The sequence below is a fragment of the Notolepis coatsorum genome (assembly GCF_963971535.1).
Source record: "Notolepis coatsorum genome assembly, chromosome: 6".
Lineage (NCBI taxonomy): Eukaryota > Metazoa > Chordata > Actinopteri > Aulopiformes > Paralepididae > Notolepis > Notolepis coatsorum.
This window is the reverse complement of record NC_140170.1, coordinates 95,208,471-95,231,339: the sequence shown is the minus strand read 5'-3', so window position 1 is coordinate 95,231,339 and position 22,869 is coordinate 95,208,471. Positions and strand designations below refer to the sequence as shown.

At 45.8% G+C, this 22,869-nt stretch overlaps 1 protein-coding gene across 1 annotated transcript in view; it reads left to right on the top strand.

The window, feature by feature from the left end:
* The window catches only part of slc45a1 (solute carrier family 45 member 1), a 30,059-nt gene that overhangs the window by 5,435 nt on the left and 1,755 nt on the right, over positions 1–22,869 (top strand). The window contains exons 4-9 of the mRNA XM_084316887.1: positions 16,824–17,048; positions 17,942–18,798; positions 18,932–19,082; positions 19,218–19,394; positions 22,208–22,413; positions 22,609–22,834. Coding sequence (XP_084173013.1) covers positions 16,824–17,048; positions 17,942–18,798; positions 18,932–19,082; positions 19,218–19,394; positions 22,208–22,413; positions 22,609–22,834 — 1,842 coding nt within the window. The remainder of the gene's footprint in view (positions 1–16,823; positions 17,049–17,941; positions 18,799–18,931; positions 19,083–19,217; positions 19,395–22,207; positions 22,414–22,608; positions 22,835–22,869) is intronic.

Below are 22,869 nucleotides of genomic sequence, written 5' to 3'. Positions count from 1 at the left end.
GGGCTGCTTTGTCCCTCGCAGCCCCCTCAGCCAATTCCCTAAGCACCACCTCCCAGTCCAGACCTTCCAATCCCAGATGTTGAACCGCTATCCTAACAATCATCTTCACCATCGCTGTTTTACCCTTAGCCTCTGCCATACCAGTAACTACCCCTGCCACGAAGGCCACAATACCTAATTTCTCCTCCCTTCCCCTCTCTCTTTCCACCTGCTCTACCCTCTCTGCCAAATGCCCTCCTTCAACCCCCTGCACCCTTTCTTGGCTGCCCTGTCCTACCCTGCTAACCGCCTCAGCATACGACAACTTACCCTCCCTTCTCACTCTCCGATCCGCGACCATCCTTCTTCATCACCTCACACCCCCTAAACGCTACACTATGCTCCCCACCACAACTACAGCACATCGGCTTCACTCCCTCTCCACACTTCCCATATTCATGTTCCCCACCACACCTAGCGCACCTCAGCCCCTTCCTACACGTGGTAGCTATATGGCCAAACTCCTGGCACCTATAGCACCTAAGAGGATTCTGAACAAATTCCCTAACCCTATACATCCTACGCCCTACAAACACCTCCCTAGGAACAACCCCACCCTCAAACTTAATCACTACCGTTTCCGTCACTGCCCTCTCTGCTCCCCTCCTCATCCTTTCTGCACTCTTAACTATGCCATTACGCCCGTCCTCCTTTAGCTTTTCCACCAGCTGCTCTACGCTAACCTCGACCGGTACCCCAGCTATCACCCCCTTACTTCCCCCCTCCCCTACTCTCGCCACCCTACTTATACCCACCCCACCAATGCTCCCCATCTTCCTAGCCCTCTCCACCTGCCCCTCACTACCACACCCTACGGCCAAATTCCCATCCCACAAAACTCTCGCGTACTTTACCTCACCTAATTGCTCGGCAATGAGTTTGGGCAACTCGAGCCTACCTACTTTTCCCACTCCCCTCTCCCCCTCAAGCCTGACCACTATATGAATCACTTCCTCTTTTGCCACATAATTTCCAGCACCCTCTCCTCCCGGCCCTCTTGAGCTATCGTCCCTCGCTTTCTTCCTCTTCCCCCCTTCTTCCCCACTCTCCTCCCCCCTACTCTCCACGTCACCACCCGACCCCTTACCCTTGCCCTTGCTACTCTCACCCCCATCGCTGTCGTTCCTCTCCGTCTGTTTCTTCCTCTTCTTCACCACCGTTACCCACCCCTCTTTCTCAATCTCTTCTTTCTCACTCTCCTCCCCACTATACTCCATTCTGTCACCACCCGACTCCTTCCCTTTGCCATTCTTACCCCTATCGCTATCTTCCTCGCCCTTCTCACACCATTTACTTCCATCACACCATTTACTTCCATCACCATCCTCCCAATACCCTGGACAGCCGCTCACAGGCCGGGGCCACCAATCGCGAGGTCTTCCCTGTTCCCGATCCTCCATATCTACTCCGTTCGCCTCCCACCACCGACTACTACCCCTACACATGTCTTCGCTGCACAGTTCCGGCGGACGCAGACGCCGCCACTCTGCGCACCTCTCAAAATCCATCTTTCCCACAATGAGCTCAATCCACTGCCTGTTCTTCTTCTTCTTCTTATTTGAATTTCCGGCAGAGTAGACGCATCGTGGCGTATATCTGCCCTCCGCAATTCTTTTTATGGGCTCTTCTTCTTCTCCTTCTTCTCCTTCTTCACCTTCTTTTTCTTCTTCTACTGGACCCCGTCATCAACTACATTGTCCATTGGAGTGCAGCTACTGCTGCTACTTCCTGCCTGAGCCCCCCTCCGCGGGACCCTCCTTGCCCCCTGCTATCTTATCCTGGGCTGCTTTGTCCCTCGCAGCCTTGTCCCTCGCAGCCCCCTCAGCCAATTCATTACACACCTCCTTCCAGTCCAGACCTTCCAATCCCAGATGTTGAACCGCTATCCTAACAATCATCTTCACCATCTCTGTTCTACCCTTAGCCTCTGCCATCTTCTTCTTCTTCTTCTTCTTATTTGAATTTCCGGCAGAGTAGACGCATCGAGGCGTATTACTGCCCTCCGCAATTCTTTTTATGGGCTCTTCTTCTTCTCCTTCTTATCCTTCTTCACCTTCTTTTTCTTCTTCTACTGGACCCCGTCATCAACTACATTGTCCATTGGAGTGCATCTACTGCTGCTACTTCCTGTCTGAGCCCCCCTCCGCGGGACCCTCCTTGCCCCCTGCTATCTTATCCTGGGCTGCTTTGTCCCTCGCAGCCTTGTCCCTCGCAGCCCCCTCAGCCAATTCTTTACACACCTCCTTCCAGTCCAGACCTTCCAATCCCAGATGTTGAACCGCTATCCTAACAATCATCTTCACCATCTCTGTTCTACCCGTAACCTCTGCCATACCAGTAACTACCCCTGCCACGAAGGCCACAATACCTAATTTCTCCTCCCTTCCCCTGTCTCTTTCCACCTGCTCTACCCTCACTGCCAAATGCCCTCCTTCAACCCCCTGCACCCTTTCTTGGCTCCCCTGTCCTGCCCTGCTAACCGCCCCAGCATACGTCAACTTACCCTCCCTTCTCTCTCTCCGATCCGCGACCTGCTTCATCATCACCTCGCACCCCCGAAACGCTACACTGTGCTCCCCACCACAACTACAGCACCTCGGCTTCACTCCCTCTCCACATTTCCCATATTCATGTTCCCCGCCACACCTAGCGCACCTCATCCCCTTCATACACGTGGTAGCTATATGGCCAAACCCCTGGCACCTATAGCACCTAAGAGGATTATGAACAAATTCCCTAACCCTATACATCCTACGCCCTACTAATACCTCCCTAGGAACAACCCCACCCTCAAACGTAATCACTACCGTCCCCGTCACTGCCCTCTCCGCTCCCCTCTTCATCCTTGCTGCACTCTTAACTATGCCATTACGCCTGTCCTCCTTTAGCTCTTCCACCAGCTGCTCTACTGTAACCTCGACCGGTACCCCAACTATCACCCCCTTACATCCCCCCCCCCTCTTCTCCCCTACTCTCGCCACCTTACTTATACCCACCCCCCCAATGCTCTGCATCTTCCTAGCCACCTCCACCTGCCCCTCACTACCACACCCTACGGCCAGATTCCCATCCCACAAAACGTTCACGTACTTTACCTCTCCTAATCGCTCGGCAATGAGTTTGGGCCACTCGAGCCTACCTACTTTCCTCTCATCCCTCTCCCCCTCAAGCCTGACCACTATATGGATCACTTCCGCTTTTGCCACATCTTTTCCTGCACCCTCGTCTCCCGGACCACTTGAGCTATCGTCCCCCCCTTTCTTCCTCTTCCCCCCTTCTCCCCCCCTCTCCTCCCCCCTACTCTCACTATCCCCATCGCTGTCGTTCCTCTCCGTCCGCTTCTTCCTCTTCTTCCTCACCGTATCCCACCCCTCCTCCTCCCTCTCCCGTTCTTCCTCTTCCTTCTTCTTCTTCTTTACACCATCCGACTCCTTCCCTTTGTCTTCCACCATCTCCGAGGCCTCCTTCTCACTTCCCTCTCCGTTATCGGTCGTTAGCTCCATATCTGCCTGTTCCCTTTCGCTATCTTCCTCGCCCTTCTCACACCATTTACTTCCATCACGATCCTCCCAATACCCTGGGTAGCCGCTCACAGGCCGGGGCCACCAATCGCAAGGCCTTCGCTGTTCCTGATCTCTCACAGCCACTTCTTCCGCATCCCACCACCGACTACTGCTCCCACGCATGTCTTCGCTGCACAGTTCCGACGGACGCAGACGCCGCCACTCGGCGCATCTCTCCCAATCCATCCTCCCACATGAACAGGCCGCACTTCTGTCTTCCTCTCCAAACAACAGCCTCCCCCCACGAACATACGGCATGGCCTGCTTCTTCTTCCCTCCTTTCCACTGAGATCGATTGTTGATCTTCTTCTTCTTCTTCTTCTTCTTATTAATTGTGGACTATATATAGAGACACAAATGTTCTAGAATGTTCGGTTATGACATCATACGGTGACATCACCAATGTTCCAGAACGTTCGATCATGACATCATACTGTGACATCACAAATGTTCTAGAACGTTCGGTCATGACATCATACTGTGACATCACAAATGTTCTAGAATGTTCTATTATGACAAATAAGACGGTTCAATGACTATCTAAATCCAATCAATATTCCTAATGCCGTTTCAATGTAAGGTTATAAAAATAAACATTCATATAATACAATAACCTAAATATATAGCTTTGGCTCCTACTCACTCTTGGCTAAATCAAACATGCCAGGTGAATCAAACACTGAGGAGGAGGCATGTTCCTCTCCCCCCAGCTCTTCTTTACTGAGTTTTTATTTTAGTTAAATCACTCAAAATCAAACAAATGGCAGGAGATTCAAACACTGGGAGGCATGTTCCTCTCCTCACTTCTCCCTTCAGCTCTTCTTTGCAGAGCTATTGATTGATGCCTATTTATGTGGCAAATTATCGAAGAAGTGATGACACTCGGTGGGCATGACATGTTTCATGGACTGAAGGTCCTGAAACTTCCTCTCTGTGATTGGCAGAGCATGTGGAAACATTCTAATCCATGTCATCAGCTCGTTTGGCACCTGGACCCTCTGTGGCAGTGCTTCCCATGAGTTATCCGAGAAGGATAGCTTGTAATGGACCTTGCCATCACTGCTAAACTGAAGAGCCCGCAAATTATGTACAGTCGGATCTCCAGCTTTTTTGCCTGGTCTGATGCTGAGGATGTAAGAGCCATTCAATTTCAGGATTTCATCATGCTTGACCACCTTCACATGGTAGGGTGATGGTCTGATTCTTGCAGTCTGGAGTATGATCACGTAGTCTCTCGGGGTGATGATATCCGTAATAATTTTACGTTCAATGGTACTATGCATGCTGTCACACTCCATTTGTATGTGTCCAGCAACAAGGTACTTCTGTGTTATGAGTACCCCATATTTCCTGGCAAGCTCAGAAAATGCATTCGCCACATTTGCATTGCGGTTCTGATAACCACAATCATCGCTCCACACTACTATCTCCTTGATTTCTGGATGATCTTTGATCAAACCTTCAAAATGGCGATAATGAAGGTGTGCGAATACTTCGCTACTGAGATCGCCCTGAGTCTCGTCCCACATGTAGTAGTACCCTTCCTTTGATTTCAAGTCATAGAGGGTAAAGTTATGGACCTGCAGTTTTGTTTTATAATACAGGCAGCTGGCTTGGGTTTTTGGACACAGCAGCACGGCTTGCAAGTCCATTGTCCAAACGGCTTCTCATTGTTTGCAGAATCCTTGTCGTGTGATTTCTCTTGTCTTGCTTCATCTTTTGCCATCACATGTGCATCATATTTTGCCTTACTGATATTACCATGCTTGAATGAAACACAAACATCACACTGATCTTTTCGAGGAATGAATACGGAATACTTTCCTTCATGGAACACATCTGTAAAATGCTGTATCCCAACGGCCCTCACTCCAGCAGTTGCAGCTGCTTGTTGATATTCCCGATGTAGTTGGGAGATGGTTGTGCCTGGGTGAAGGAACTTCTTGTCTTTGTAGGTCGCTGTGCTTCTGCAGTAATGCGAATCAACAGTGGGCAGGTCCTTCAACCAGTCCTTAAGGAAATCTGTGACGTCAGTTTCCAGCTTTGCATGCTTGCCACTCTTAGGTCCAGATTTAGTTGGCGGGGCTGCTGCTTGTCTGTCATGGTCGATGGTGTCTTCATTCAGCCAGTGTCTAATGGTTCTTTCATGGAGACCAAGTGTAGAAGAAAAAAGTGCCTGGCACACTTTATGACTCGTTCCATCCTGAAGTTTAAGTTGGTAGGACAATGACACATTGCGCCTGGATTCTTCAGCAACTTTCCTTTGCTTTATGGCAACCTTTGTGACCAAAGTTTTGATGTATAACCGACTTTCTTCCCAGGTGTTCATCGACCTAACATTCTGAAATATCCACTGCCTCTGTTCTTCTGTAATGGATTGGCAGTCTCGAGTCTTGACTTGTTGACAACTTTGAATTGCAGGGAGGACACTTAGCCTTCGCAGGTATTTTGTTGCCACCTTTGCCCTTGTACGGCATTCCTTTGAGACGTTTCTGCTTGTATTCATTCACTATTTTGTGTTTAATTAAACTATAATTTGTGACAGTAAAAGACTAAATAACTACACATGTATAGCCTGGCCTATATTATAGTAAACCTTATCACTTACCAATAGGGGACGAGCCCTGAATCATGGAAATTACTTCATCCAGACTGTAGCTTTTCTTGCTTCTCGAAGCATCTGCCATCTTGAAAAGTTGTAAAATTGCATGTCTTGTGACTTAGGCAAAAGATAAAACTGCCTAAGTCACACTCTTGACATAGGCAATATTCTTCCAGGGTAGAAACAGCATGATCCTTTCAATTAAGGATGTAGGCGATTGTACCAGAGGGTGGCCAGCATCATGAAGATATGAATTAGGCAAAAAAAAAAAAAAATCCAAAACATGACTTGTCTTAGGCCATTATTTTAAGAGGGTGACGATATGCAGGTATATTCAGAAAGATATACTGTATATATACATATATATACTCTATAATATTATATGCAGTAAATATAAATGTATATACGGTATATACAGTACTATTGTACATGCTATCATACAGAGTTATATGGGTAGACTATAGTATGAGATAGTTACTATTATTACAGTGTAGGGCAGTTGTAGACAGTGAAAGCAGTAGGTACATGTAGGTATAAATTGAGTATAGGCAACAGAGTTCAAAGTTCATACAGTATGGGTAACAGAGCCTAGGCCCTAGGGTATAGGCAATGGAGTTCAGAGTTTATATGATGGGGGGGGGGGGGGGAGTCTGCTTGACTTGGAGCGGAGGTTCCTGTAGCGCCTCCTGGAGGGGAGGAGGGCAAACAGTCCCTGATTGGGATGAGAGATGTCTTTGACAATGCTGCGTGCCTTCCCCTCAGACACCGTTTGTGATGAATAAACAAAATTTCAGGGAGTGATCTACCGGTGATTCGTTGGGCGGTTTTCACCACCCTCTGCTGTGCTTTGGTCTGGTCTGAGGCAGTGCAGTTGCTGTACCAGACTGTGATTCAATTAGTGAGTATTAGGGCTGGGACTTTATCACGTTAATTTAGATGAATTAACGACAGAATTTTTTTTACATAAAAAGAAATTACGCATTTTATCACACGTCGCAGCACTTATCTGTCGGCTCCGGGCTGCGTTTTCGCCGATCAACCAATACATTGTTGGAAAGTTTATTTTGCCGCCTTTACGATCGTCACCACACTCAACCTATTGCGTGATTCCATTCTTTTTTTTTTTAAACTTTGGCCATTCCCCTGGCTCTTTTATGTGTTTATCACATTTATTCTGGTCAAGGATGACCGACAGAAACAGGCTGAAAGGGTTCAGATGGGGGGGAAGACACTCTGGGAAAGGCACGGCTGCAGTCCGGGATTCGAACTCGCTAAACCGAGCACGGTTGTCCACGGCGCCGAAATAGCGCTCGCGGTACGTGGTGAGCTACTGGAGCTCCCCGTGATTCCATTCTTGAGTTACAAGACGAAACATCCAGCGAGCGTCATTTGACAAGCCGTTCGGACGAGTGACCACGTCCGGTTGTGAACGGTCCTGAACTGACCAGTGACCAGTCACCGCTGATGACGAAAATTATTGACCACCGTTGTAGCCAAGGAGCGTCTGCTCCGAAAGCAATCCCAGACGGGCGCTCAGAGTGGGGGAAGGTGACACAAGAAGACGAAGAAGTCTTTTGTTTTGACTCGAGAGGCAAAATAAAGGCAGTGGACGGACGATTACAAAAACCTTTGTGAAACACTCATTTTCCGTGGGATTTTTATAAACTTTGGACCTGTAAGACTTCAGGCTATGGAACCATTATGTTTTCCAGCTCCTACCTCTCAGCTGGAACTTAAAAACAGGCATCTGGCAACCACTTCAGTGTGTTCAAACCTCTGTTACTCATTTCATTAGCACTCAAAGTGATTTTTCTTTATTGTGTAAGAAACTTCTAAATGTTACCTTTCAAAAGAGAAAAGGTCCTTTGCGCTATATATATATTATTCCTAAAATTGCTGCACTTTGTAAAAAATGTCATTCTTGATCTAACTGTTTGTCTGTGTAGTAGCTAATAAACAAGATTGTGCTGCTTAAACGTATGTATAATGTATATTCATTGATTCACTCGTATACCAAAATCCATTAGAATAGAAAAATATTGCTTTTCGCATCAAATATTGATATGCGTTTAAATGCGATTAATTTAGATTAAAGTCTCAAATTAATTTGATTTAAAAAATCTATCGAGTCCCACCACTAGTGAGTATGCTTTCTATGGGACACTGGTAAAAGTTCACCAGAATCTGATGAGACAGGTGGGCTTTCCTCAGTCTCCTCAGGAAGAAGAGGCGCTGGTGAGCCTTCTTGATCAGTGACAAGGTGTTGAGGGTCCAAGAGAGGTCCTTGGAGATGTGGACTCCCAGGAATTTGAAGCTGGAGACATGCTTGACTTCCATCCTGTTGATATGGATGGGGACGTGTGCGCAGACTCTTGTCTTCCTGAACTCCATGAGGAGCCGTTGTGTTGTCTGAAAACTTGATAATGGTATTGGTGCCATGTATAGGAGTGGAGTCGTGGGTGATGAGGGCTCAGCACATAGCCTTGCAGGATGCTGGTGTTCAGGGTGAGGGTGGAGAAAGTGAGATTGTCTATCCTAACAAACTGGGGTCTGTTAGTTAGAAGTCAAGTATCCAGTTGCAGACAGAGGGGTTAATGTCGATGTCATTGGTTTCCATGAGGTCACCAAGTTTGTACATGAGTTTTGAGGGGATGATGGTGTTGAATGCTGAGCTGAAGTCGATGAACAGCATTCTCATCGACTTGGTACAGTATTGCTCTCATCCAGGTGGGAGAGGGCAGAATTTAGCGCTGAGGAGGTAGCGTCCTCTGCACTCGTGTTCTCACGGTAGGCAAACATGGAGGAATTCATTGAGGCTCGTGGCAGAGGGGTTTCGGCACTGGCGCGGTGGAGGTGGTTTTAAAGCATGCTGGGACAAATGCCCGGGCTAGTGCCAGGTTTAAGATGTCAGTTAAGAATTCGGTCATCTGCTCAGCGCAGTTCCTTAGTTCCTTTAGCAGTATACAGACCTCTCTGTTCATCCACAGCTTCTGACTGGGGAATCTAGTAATCTGTTTAATGGTGGTGACACTGTCGATTCTGGAGTTGATGTAGTCCAAAATGGAGGAGGTGTAGGAGTCAATGTCAGTAGTTCAGGGTGGCCTGGGTGGTGCTGCTGCTCAGAGTCTGCCCCCTCAGGCCAGATTTTGACTGTTCTAACTGAAGCTTGTGTAGAAGGAACAAAGAACTGTGGTCTGATTGTCCAATATGGGGGAGGGGAACAGCTTTGTATACACCATTATGTTGGAGTAAACATGGTGAATGAATGAATGAATGAATGAATGAATGAATGAATGAATGAATGAATGAATGAATGAATGAATGAATGAATGAATGAAAACTTTATTTAACAGATTGCAGAATGGGTACAATACAGTACGGCTCAATACACACAATTGTTAAGGGGATGCAGACCAGAGAAATACTTTTGTCTTGTTTACATCAGGGTCCCCCATTTTCAATTCATATAGACATTTATGACATACACAACATACATGACATTTATGGCATAGGGACATACAGGTATTTAGTACTGATACATTTGTGACATAAACGGTATTCAAATATACAGCACTGTTACCCATAGATCCTGACAGAGTATATACATATGATGGGGAGGGGACTGTACATTAGGAGGGGGTGGGTGGGTGGGAGAGAAATATACATACGGTGGGGAGGAGACTGTACATTTGGAGGGGGTGGGTGGGTGGGTGGGAGAGAAATATACATACGGTGGGGAGGAGACAAGTCAAGTCAAGTCAAGAGTTTTAATTGTCACGGCATACAAGTATACAATGAAATGCGGGTGGTCTTGCCCGCAACAATGTGCAATACAGTGTTACAACATATAATAGAATCCAATAAAAAAAAAACATTGTGCAATAAACAGGTAACAGGTAACATGGTGTGACATCTCGGTATCTGTACATAGTTATTTACAGAGCATATAGGACATGCTAGGTAGCTTTGGTAGTGCAATACACTGTTCCTGTTATTCTAATTTAAAGTGGCCTTTCCTTTTGGCCATAAGTGTGCGGCATGAGTGTGTGCCCGCTCATGTTAAAGTGTTAAGTGGCTGCTAGTGTGTGAGCGTGCACAGCGTGCGTGTCGTGTGTGTGTTCATGTGTGCTTGTGTGTGGATAGTTCAGTGTTCTGTGGCACTCAATGTTCATTGTTCAGGGCTCTGATGGCCTGGGGGAAGAAGCTGAGCCTAAGCCGCTCTGTCCTAGTAGCTGGGGTTCGCAGGCGTCTGCCTGACCTCAGCAGCTGGAACAGGCTGTTATTGGGGTGGTGAGGGTCTTTCATTATCCTGCAGGCTCTGGATTTGCAGACTGTACATTTGGAGGGGGTGGGTGGGTGGGTGGGAGAGAAATATACATATGGTGGGGAGGAGACTGTACATTAGGAGGGGGTGGGTGGGTGGGAGAGAAATATACATACGGCGGGGAGAGAATATATACATGCGGTGGGGAGGAGACTGTCTATTAGGAGGGGGTGGGGGGTTTAGACATTTACGGTGGCCAGTTTCGAATTGCAGCCTCCCGTAGGTGCTCTTTAAGAGCGGTATTCTAGTGTGGTCTAGTGTTTTGTCTCCTCTTGTGGGGCAAGGGACATGTTGGTGGAATTCGGGGAGCACAGTCTTTAGGTTGGAGTGATTACCATCTTCTGCAACAATAAAGGCTGCCTCTGGGTGTGAGTTCTGTTGTTTGCTAATGGCAGCATGCAGTTCCTTCATTGCTAGCTTGGCATTAGCATCATGAGGTATATAAAGTAGGCTGCAGTCACAATGGTACTGTAGCTGTAAATTCCCTGGGCTGATGGTCTGCACATAATCATGAGATATCCCACGTTAGCAGAGCATGTCTCAACGGTGGTATTGTTTGTGCACAAGTTTTGTTAATATGAATGCACAAACCTCCACCTCATCACAGTACTTTGCTTTTAGGAAGGGTAAATCTGTGCCCCCCTGGGCTAATCTGTCAAGTTAGGAATGACAGCTTGTTGACAGCTTGCTAGGCTAACTGGTTGCATAACTAGGTATCCCGCAAGTTGGGTATGACTCACAAGGTGACTACTCACGAGACAGATTGCAGGTCATCATTGCAGGTATGTTAGCTAGCGATTTCAATGCAAATTTTTGCAAGATCGAAAGCTTGACCTTAGTTAAAACTCTCGTTGTGGAAGCGAGATGGAGGAGCCGATGGCCCTCAATCCAATGTTGGGGTCACTAAATTGGCCCTGGTCTCTAGTTTATTGGTGTAACGTTTCATGGTGCTGTGATTAACCTACAAGGCACAAAAGGTACTTTTATACAGTGATGTCAAGAAAAGAAAATGGTGTCACTCACATCGGAAGAGCTACTGTGAGTTGAGCTCTTTGGATCCACAAGAATCTCAGCTTTACAGTCATGTCCATGCAATTCCAATACTGTTTAGGGACCACAGTATATGCAGAGACATGGAAAAGAAACTAAACAAAGAAAATTACATTTGTACTGCATGCTAAATTTGCATGGTTTTGATCCGAAACTACATGGGACTAGCATAAATAGAGCATGGCTGTATACACCAGAGTGAGTTCCACAAATCATGTTCAACCCAGATTCGGCTCAAACAAGGGACTAAACACGTTTCGCAACTGGCCCCGGTAAATGTCCAATATATTTTTTTATGATCTCTTTCTCTTAAACAGTACTGTATATTTGTATGTCTTGTATGTCATAAATGTCTTGATGAAACAGTACTGTATATCTGTATGTCATGTATGTCATAAATGTCTTGATCAATTGAAAATGGGGGACCCTGATGTAAACAAGACGAAAGTCTTTTTCTGGTCTGCATCCTCTTAACAATTGTTTGTATTGAGCCGTACTGTATTGTACACATTCTGCAATCTGTTAATAAAGTTTTCAATCAATTAATCAATCAGGCGAGACTCCTGTGGTTCCATTGGCATTCAGATACAGTACTATGAGGTGAAAGGTCAAAAGAAAATGTATGGAAAAGAAAATGGCCACGCCAATTCTCCACCTCCAAATTTTGCTTAACCTTCGCGCAATAATTAACTCCTTTCAATGTAAGCTAGCGTGACAGCGTGGGTATCTCCATGTTTCTCCAGACTCTAGTTTCATAATAATACCACTGTCTTCTTCACTCTAGCCTGTTTCTTGAGACTCTAGTTTCATATGAGACCACTGTCTTCTCTCTAGCCTGTTTCTCGAGACCTCTAGCTTCATATGAGACCACTGTCTTCGCTCTAGCCTGTTTCTCCAGACCTCTAGCTTCATATGAGATAACTGATTATAAAGTCAGCCCCTCCTCAATCGTGAGTGCCGATGCCTCTCTGGCAGATGAACTCAACTCCTTTTACGCCAGGTTCGGGGCGATCAGTGGCGACGTTAGCTCACCGGCTGGCGACGTCACTGGCCCATGGGGTTCATCCGCGGGGGGGAACACACTCTCTCATTGACGGAACACAGCGTGAGAAGAGCGTTTATGGGGGTAAATACTAGAAAAGCTGCAGGCCCAGATGGGATAACAGGACGAATACTCAAGTCCTGTGCAAATCAGCTGGCCCCGGTGTTCACCACTATATTTAATCTATCCCTGGCCGAGTCCGTGGTCCCTGCCTGCTTCAAGGTGTCCACTATAATCCCTGTACCAAAAAACTCCTCCCCAGCAGGCCTAAATGACTACAGACCGGTGGCACTCACCTCTGTGGTCATGAAATGCTTTGAGAGGCTGGTCAAGGATCACATCTGTGCCTCCCACCCTAGTAACAGGGACCCATTGCAGTTTGCATACAGGACAAACAAGACACAGTGTCTCAGGTACTACACAACACCCTTTCTCACCTTGACAGTCAGAAGGGGGGCTATGTGAGATTGCTGTTCATTGACTATAGTTCAGCTTTCAACACCATAGTCCCCACCAGACTGGTTGACAAGCTGATCGATCTGGGTCTGAGCTCCGCCATGAGCGCCTGGATCCTGGACTTTCTGAGTATCAGGTCCCCCCAGGGCTGTGTTCTAAGCCCCCTGCTGTATTCACTGTACACACATGATTGTGTGGCCAGGTTCAGCTCCAACTCCATAATGAAGTTTGCTGATGACACGGTGGTAGTGGGGCTGATCTATAACAACGACGAGAAGTCCTACCGGGAGGAGGTTGATGTACTGGCACGTTGGTGCCGGGATAACAGCCTACTCCTGAACATTGGTAAAACCAAAGAGCTGTCGTGGATTTTAGGAGAATACAGCACGGGACACACAAGCCACTGTGGATAAATGGGGCTATCGTAGACAGGGTGAGCAGTTTTAAGTGCCTGGGAGTCCACATCACAGAGGCCCTGACATGGTCAACTCACATAGACACTGTGGTAAAAAGGTGAAAAAAGCACCTCTACCACCTGAGACAATTAAGGAAGTTCAAAGTATCAGGGAAGATACTCCACTCCTTCTATTCAGGGGCTGTAGATAGCATTCTGATTGGGAACACCACTGCCTGGTTTGGAAACAGAACGACCCAGGATAGGAAGGCCCTACAGAGAGTGGTGCGCTCAGCAGAATGGACTACGGGTATTGCACTACCACCGCTGCAGAACTTATACAATAGGAGGTGCAAATCCAGAGCCTGTAGAATAATGAAAGACCCTCACCACCCCAATAACAGCCTGTTCAAGCTGCTGCGGTCAGGCAAGCGCCTCCATATACACGCAACAAGAACAGAGAGGCTAAGGCTCAGCTTCTTCCCTCAGTCCATCAGAAGAATTAACACTGATCTCTAGGGCTGTCGCGGTAACCGCATCACCGCAATCCCGCGGTGTGTCAAGGCATCCGCGGATGGAGAACAGACAACCGCGACAACCATGATAAAAAAATTAAATACCAAATGGGGCGTCATCATTTAACTCAGTTTATTTAATGACGAGATTGCCTCGTGCGTCCGTTTTCCAGTAGCATCAGCTAACTTCATGTTTCCATACAGTTTACAACTCACAGATGAAATCAGGATTTATTTTCATATCCCGGACTCGACCGGCACTTTCCTGTATTAATCTGAACCGTAGTAGAGTACAGGGGAGCGTTCTCCTGGGCCGAACACTCCAGGGCCGAAGTGCCGGTCATGTAACATACTTGTTATAACTAGCCGGACTTCGGGTTAATTCCCTATGTAAGGTGGTCATAGTAAACCAGGAAACCGTTCTCTCAAGGACTGGGCATTTATTTCCATTTGCAGCTCTCTATTCTTAATGTTATTGACTAACGTTATACGCAAATTAAGTGCTGCCTCTCTCTACCGTTCCCGCGGCGCTACACTCGGATTACGTTAATGTTTCCCTACCCTCACTTCGTTAACGTTAGCTAACGTTATCATTCATAGCCATTATGGTCTGTAATGTCAACTGGATAATGTTAGCTTTGTTTGCAAACGTTAGATAACGTTCACTATCTATAACGTTAGCCAGTTTCCCCACATGAACAATGACAAGTTGTGATATTGTTATTGACTAACGTTACACGCAAATGAAGTGCTGCCTCTCTCTACCGTCCCCGCTACACTCTGACTAGTACATCAACGTTTCCCTACTCTCACTTCGTTAACGTTAGCTAATGTAATCATATTATGATCTGTAATGTCAACTGGATAATGTTAGCTTTGTTTAGCAAACGTGAGTTGGAGAAGGGATGTGTGACTTCGCTGCTTGCGTGGACCATTATATCCCACAACGCATCACTCTTAACACATTCTGCGCCATAAACGAGTTTACTCGTTATTGGCCGCCAATCGAATAGCGCCAACAACAAGTTTACTAGTTTTCGGGATCGTTATATCGTTTATTCGCTATATCTATTCATAATTCATAGCCGCAGCCTCTGGTATACCCTCAGAGCCTGTCTGAGCTGGCAGACGGTCAACACCGCCCTCTACTGCCAGGCGGAGCTATTGCATCTCATTCAAAATGGGCTTGTGTCTTTTAGGAGGCGATCTGAGCTTCTATACAACGATGGCATCAGTAACTCCGCCCGCCCGCCCGTCATTGTGAAACGGTCGGTAGTGGGGTGCGGAGCTCCACAAGCATTATTTGGAATTGCGATAAGATATTTGGATTATCTCTTTTGCATTACATCAGATACAAGGTAAGAACATCATATATGAATTTGATCGTTGATCTGACATTTATTTCTACCGCGATCAAATAATGATAATCTAGCGTTGATTTCAGGATGATTAGATAATCAGCCGAAAAATTACAACGTGATGACTGGATTACAGTCAAATGTATTTTTCTCGCCTTTTCCTGGAATTACTGAAAAACACCCAAACCATACTCTATTCAAAACGGTATAAAATGGAAATGTACGAAAAACAATCTGTGTCTGCAATGTTGACTAGAAGCAGCTCACTGAGACCCGACGGCGTTATTAGACCCATAGATATAATATAAGATATATTTTAAGCACTCGCAAATGCCACAGTCTAAAACTATATCCATTGAATAAAGACCTGGCAATGAATGGGGTATTAGCGCCCCCTGCTGTGGCGGTCAATGTGTTAAAGGAGCAGGCAACACCCTACTACTTTTATCACATTTCAGAATGTTGAGGGACAAATGGATAGATTATCAAACATGTTTGAAATAGTTTTGGGACTCCTATGACCTTAGTGTTTTTTCACGATCGCAGGTAAACTCGCATGTCTTAATAATAAAATAAAAAAATTACAGGTATATATATATATCCCGCGGTGATTAGCCACACACACAACCGCGGTGAGAAAATGTCATACCGTGACAGCCCTCCACACACAAGCACACATGAACACACACATACACACACTACACACAACACAACATTCTGCACTCACACACACACAAACACACCACAGGTCACTTTAAACACACAAGGAAAGGACACTTTAAAGGAAGGAAAAGGACACTTTAAGAAAATAACTTGTGGTGATTGTTGTATAGTATAGTTAGTAACAGCAAGTATAGCATAGGGACATAGAAGAAAAACTGCACATTGTATAGTTAGTACATAGGATCCAGTGCCTTTAAGTGATTTATTAACATGTCTATTTACCATGTCTATTCTAGTTCTAATTCTATCTTTTTTATTATTATTACTATTACTATTGTTTTTATTGCACAATCGAAGCGGGCATGGCCAACCGCATTTCACTGTATGCCCTGGTATGTATGTGATGAATAAAAACTCTTGAATCTTGAATCTGTCTTCGCTCTAGCCTGTTTCTCGAGATCTCTAGTTTCATGGGACCACCGTCTTCGCTCTAGCCTGTTTCTCGAGACTCTAGTGTCATATGATACCATTGACTTTGCTCTAGCCTGTTTCTCCAGACTCTAGTGTCATATGATACTATTGACTTTGCTCTAGCCTGTTTCTCCAGACTCTAGCTTCATATGAGACCACTGTCTTCGCTCTAGCCCGCTATAGCCTCTGAAAGATAGTAATGTCAACCCATCTTGCCGGCAGACGGACGACCTCAGAGGGTTTATTCCTCGTGGTTCTTCCACTCTAACATGACTGTAACGGGGGTGTTTAGAGTTGACATTCTAGTGTAAACGAAATGCTTCATCCTCTGTTTTTCTTCTCACAGGGGCGCTGCTTGGTTTGACTCTGGTGCTGAATGGGCGGGACATCGGCAGTGCCTTGTCAGACACAGCAGCAAATCACAAGTGGGGGATTATCCTGACAGTGTGTGGGGTGGTTTTAATGGACTTCAGTGCGGACTCCGCCGACAACCCCAGTCACGCCTACATGATGGATGTGTGCAGCCCAGAGGACCAGGATCGTGGTCTCAACATCCATGCGCTGTTGGCAGGTCAGGAATCACTATATACTCCGGTTACAAACGTACAAGCATATGTTCACTTGGTCATCAGTGGTATGGTAGGAGGCAAGTCAAAGCTATGTACTGTACTGTATATAATAGCTTTTAAAGGAACACGGCAAGATTATGGGAAATGTGCTTACCGCCTTCAACAGAGTCAGACAAGAAGATAGATACCAATTTCCTCTCTATTCTGGTATTTGATATTTCTACTGAGAGGAAATTGGTATCTATCTTCTTGTCTGACTCTGGAGAAGACGGTAAGTGCATTTCCCACAATGTTGGCGTGCTCCTTTAACAACAGCTATATAATCGTTTTCATAGACTTGAAAAGATACAATCACAAACAATAGAATTCTTGAAATAGCATTATGCTGTTGAAGAAAACAAGATTTGAGTCCAATATTGTTTATGTATCTGCTTGTCTTATATGCCGTTATCATGCTATTGCCACCACATCTACATCTACCTCACTATAATATATACTTGTATGTGCAATATGACAGATGTTGGGACATGTGCAATAATGCAATAATGGTATTCGTTAATGTGCAATATTTCCCGCCGATGTGCAATATTTTTTTACTAATGTGATGATTTTGCAATGCTTTTTTTGTTTTTTAAACCTTTTTAATCTTCCTGTGAATAAGTGCACATGTAGCAGAGGGTATGTGGGTACATTAATGTGGGGTGTGTCAGTGAGTATGGGTACAACACATGTATGTATGGTAGTGTGTCTATGGGTACATCATGGATGTGTTGTGTAGTAGAGTGGGTATGTAGGTATCGTTGTTTTAGGTGCTGCACAAACCAATCTCGTTGTACTGTATTGTGCAATGGCAATAAAGCTTTCTACTTCTACTTCTACTTCTACTTCTACGCAGGATTGGGGGGTGGATTCGGCTACATCGTGGGAGGAATCAACTGGGACCACACAGAGTTTGGGAGAACGATGGGGGGTCAGCTGCGGGTCATCTACATGTTCACCAGCGTCACCTTGGTGGCCGCTACCGTGATGACTCTGAACAGCATCCCTGAGAGGCCCCTGCCGAAGACCCAGCCTCAGAAGAGCCAGAACCAGCTGAAAAGCCCCAGCCTCCCTCTTCCCTTTTCCCCCCCTGTACACCCTGTACCTCTGGGCCTGGAGGAGGAGGAAGAGGAGGGGGAACTGTGCAGCTACCAGTTCCCAGAGACCCACCCATGCCGTCCTGATCCCATGGGCCACTCTTGCAGTGCCAACGCACGCCTCTGTGCAGGCCTGACTAGCCCCATCTCCCCCCTCAGCCCCCTTACTCCTAAATATGGCAGCTTTATGAGTAGGGACAGCTCCCTTACTGGCATCAATGAGTTTGCGTCCTCACTGGGAACCTCCTACATAGACAGTGTGCTGATAGACTGTTACACAGGCCAGCAGACTCCACAGCCCCTGGACGCTGACTCTACAGCCAGGCCCCTTCCTCCAGGGCACTCTCCCCCTCCTCAGGGGTCTACACAAGGGACAGAGTCCAATCCTGCAGGAGGGCCTCAGCCAGCCGGAGAGTCTCAGCATGCAGAAGGCTCCCAGGCTTGTGGAGAACTCCAGGTTAATGGAGAGTCTCAGACTGGCACCGTGGCTCATCGAAGCTCATCTGCTGGTATCCTGAAGCGCCCTCAGAGTCTTGCACTGATCGAGGAACCCCTGGCAACCCAGATCATCGGGCTGGAGAACGGCCGCAGAAGGACAGTGACATTCAGTCAGCAGGTCAGCCATGTGGTGTAATTAGCAAATGGTTTGTTATTAGGCTATATTTGGATAGAGCTGAGTGTTCTCATCGGACCATTTCATTTTCTTAACGCAACATGACTCTGCTTGTTGTTGCTTTCCTGTAACACAGGTTGCGAACATCCTGTTGAATGGAGTGCGCTATGAGAGCGATCTGAGTGAGAATGCGGCGACAGCAGATCCCATGTCGATGAGGCTGCTGTGTGTGGCCATTTACAGGATGCCTCCCTCACTGCGCAGCTTGTGCACTAATCATTTTTTGGGTGAGAGAAAAAAATCATATCACTTGAATACACTATACTAGTAATGTCATTGTGAATGTGTTTGAGACACATATGTCACTATTACCGCACCGCGTTATGTTGTGTTTTATGTATGTCTGCTCTTTCTGCATTTAGGTTGGCTGTCCTTTGAGGGTATGCTGCTTTTTTACACTGACTTCATGGGGGAGGTGGTGTTCGAAGGAGATCCCAAAGCGCCCCACGACTCTGATGCCTACCAGCGCTACAACGCTGGGGTCAGCATGGGTTGCTGGGGCATGTGCATCTATGCATTCAGTGCTGCCTTCTACTCAGGTGAGCCCCAGCATCAGGAAGAAAAACTACCAAAAGCACATTATATTTTGGGATCAGTTCTGGTCTGGGAAATGTACTTACTACTCAAGTTGGATTTGTCCAAAAAAAGGGGGGGGGGGCAGGAGCCAACAGAAGCCACCCCTGTTCTCAGTTTTCAAAAATATCATCCTAGGATTGCTCATGCCAAGATGTGGTGTGATTCGCCTAGTTTTGGAGATATCTGCCGTCACTCCAATACAATGGAGTGGAATGGCACTCGGTTTGTGGCGCTCAAAGCAACCAACAAAATGTATTTGAAAAACCCAAGAGCAATGTCTCTTTCCAGGACCCATTTCTCAAGATAATCCACAGACCTTGTTGTGAACAGTTTCATATAGGAACTATTTTCTATCCCATAAAAATGAATGGTTCAAGACATTGCATATTTCCCAGAGACAACTACCGTATCCAGTTTGCTTGATATAGCTGAACTGTCCCCTGGCAGTGATGTTCACTAAAGAAAATAATGAGTTGCTTGTATGAATTTAGCCGTTTCACCTCTTTTGTTGTGCCATGGAACAGCCATCTGCAGTTAGAGCGCTGGTTCTGAAAGTGAGGTATAGAATAGAATAGAAATACTTTATTTATCCCGAGGGAAATTCGGCACTGCAGATCGCTCACAGTAAACAGTAAACATTTAGGTAGTCAAAAACAAAAGTCACAAATAAGAATGAAAATAAGAATACGAATAAAATACGATCCGGGATATACATGTTCTACGTTATGTATATACATTCTAAAATATACAGTCAAAATATACAGAAATATACAGTAAGGTACAGGGATCCCCAGGGGTTCTTGAATAATAACTAATAACTTATTATTAAGGAACCAACAGAAGGTAGAGCAGTCATCTGGTAATCCGGAGGTTCCCGGTTCGATTCCCGCTCCTCCCGGGCAGCGTGTCGAAGTGTCCTTGAGCAACACTTAACCCCTAATTGCTCCCGATGAGCAGGTCGGCACCGTCGGTGTGTGAATGTGTGAGTGAATGGGTAAAATGTGAGGAACAAATAATAAATGTAAAGCGCTTTGGATAAAAGCGCTATATAAATGCAGCCATTTACCATTTACGATTTACCACCCCTGTTCTCAGTTTTCAAAAATACCATCCTAGGATTGCTTATGCAATTTTGATGAAGTGAATGCCGGAAACCAGACTTCTGAAACCAGAAACAGCATTGCTACTAAGTACTGACTGATGTGGCTGTTGTTCTGTGGAGTATCGCAAATTGAAAGTAATTCAATCGTAATTTCCAGTAAGTCGTAAGTAACATGGTTACATGGACATATTGAGCAAAGCATGTGAAAAAGACTCCAATGATACGCGCAGAAGACACGTGATTTGTCAGCATTGACCTGCGGTAAGAAGAACACATAAATTGCTACCCGTTACACAAAGGACCATGAATTGGCAGCACACAAACAAAAAGTATCTACATGCATATAAAACACATGAAATTGGATGCGCAAAAGACACCTGAATTTGCTACCATTACATGCGAGAAAAAAAAGACATGTGAATTTCTGACCATTACACATACAAATAAATAATTAATGAATTGGTCGCAATTACATGCTCAAAAAACATGTGAAATGATGGAAGTGGAATTAAATATTCCACAAAAGACATGAATTAGACAACATGTGAAAGATGCATGAATTGATAGTTATTACACGCACAAAAGATGCATAATTGTTGCAAGACTTTATTTCTTCCTTCCTATCTTTGATAACTTTTACTTTTCATCCTAAATCAAATAAAAAATAAACAAAAACATATTTTTCTCTTTACCTGAAGTGCTATCTATCCATCCAGATAGTTTTGGTGTGATTCGCCTAGATACCTGCCGTCACTCCAATACAATGGAGCTGAATGGCACTCAAAGCACTGTTTGTGGCGCTCAAAGCACCACAAAAATACATTTGAAAGACCCAAAAGCAATGTCGCTTTCCAGAAATAATGACCCATTTCTCATGATAATCCACAAACCTTGTTGTGAGCAATTTCATATAGGAACTATCTTCTACCGAACTACACCCCCATGGAAATGAATGGTTCAAGACATTGCATATTTCCCAGAGACTACTATCCAGTTTGCTTGATATAGCTGAACTGTCCCCTGGGAAATGGTAATTCCGCGGCAGTTATGTTCGCTAAAGAAAATAATGAATTGCTTGTATGAATTTTGACGTTTCACCCCTTTTGTTGTGCCATGGAACAGCCATCTGCAGTTATGCGCGCTCAAGCACTGGTTCTGAAAGTGAGGTCCAAGGATCCCCAGGGGTCTTTGAACGAAGGGGTTCCAGGTGGTCCCCAGAAGAATTGGGAATTTTAACATCACTAATAATAACTTCTTATTAAGATGTTAGCACAATGAAAGAATGCATACAAATGACTATTCTCATCATAGGTGTCATTCTCTCCTCTGTTACCACCACACACCTAAAGACAGTAATGGAATTCTGAACTAAAGCACATCATTTCTAACGACAAATATCTTCTCAAATGAGGGTCCCTGAGATAGAATCCCCGGCCTATTACGTATCAATTTGGAGGTCCTTCACATTAAAGCGTTTGAGAAGAACCACTGTACAGTAGTACTAGATGTAGCTCTTTTTCATGTGCCTCATTAAATTTGTGCACGTTATTTTGAGAATTACGCCCCCTTTTGGCTCTGCAATAGAGGTGTCACTTTCCTTTCATATGTCCAGTTTCATATGTTGGTCTTTCTATTTGTCTCAGTTGTTCTCCCCTGCTGTTCTTCTGTTTCCAGCCATACTAGAGAAGCTGGAGGAACGTTTCTCTCTCCGCACGCTCTACTTCTTCGCCTACCTAGCGTTTGGTCTGGGCACGGGCCTCGCCACGCTCTCCAATAATCTCTATGTGGTACTTTCTCTGTGTGTCACCTACGGGGTGCTGTTCTCCTCTCTATGCACGCTGCCTTACTCTCTGCTGTGTGAATACTACCAGAGTCCTCAGGTCAGTCGATAGCGCACGCGTGAGAGAGAGAGAGTGGAGCATAAATTCTGAATGAATCTTTTATGACTTCTTGATGGGTTTTCTGGGATCAATCTAGTGACAGTTTTATTTATAAGACAGTTGTGATTTGCATTGAACTACACTTGTGTGGTGTATAACTCAAGTGAACGTGTGAGTGTTCTATCTGTCCTACAGTTCTGTGGCTCCTCCGAGGAAGGCACCAAACGAGGCATGGGGGTGGACATCTCCTTGCTCAGCTGCCAGTATTTCCTGGCTCAGATCCTGGTCTCCGTGGCGATGGGACCTCTGACATCGCTGGTGGGCGGGGCCCAGGGAGTGATGTACTTTTCGAGCGTGATGTCTTTCGTCGGGTGTGCGTACTCCTCCCTCTGCGTGGTGTACCACCTTCCCCCCCCTGAGGGTGAGCCCACCGAAAGCGAGACCCAGCCACTATTG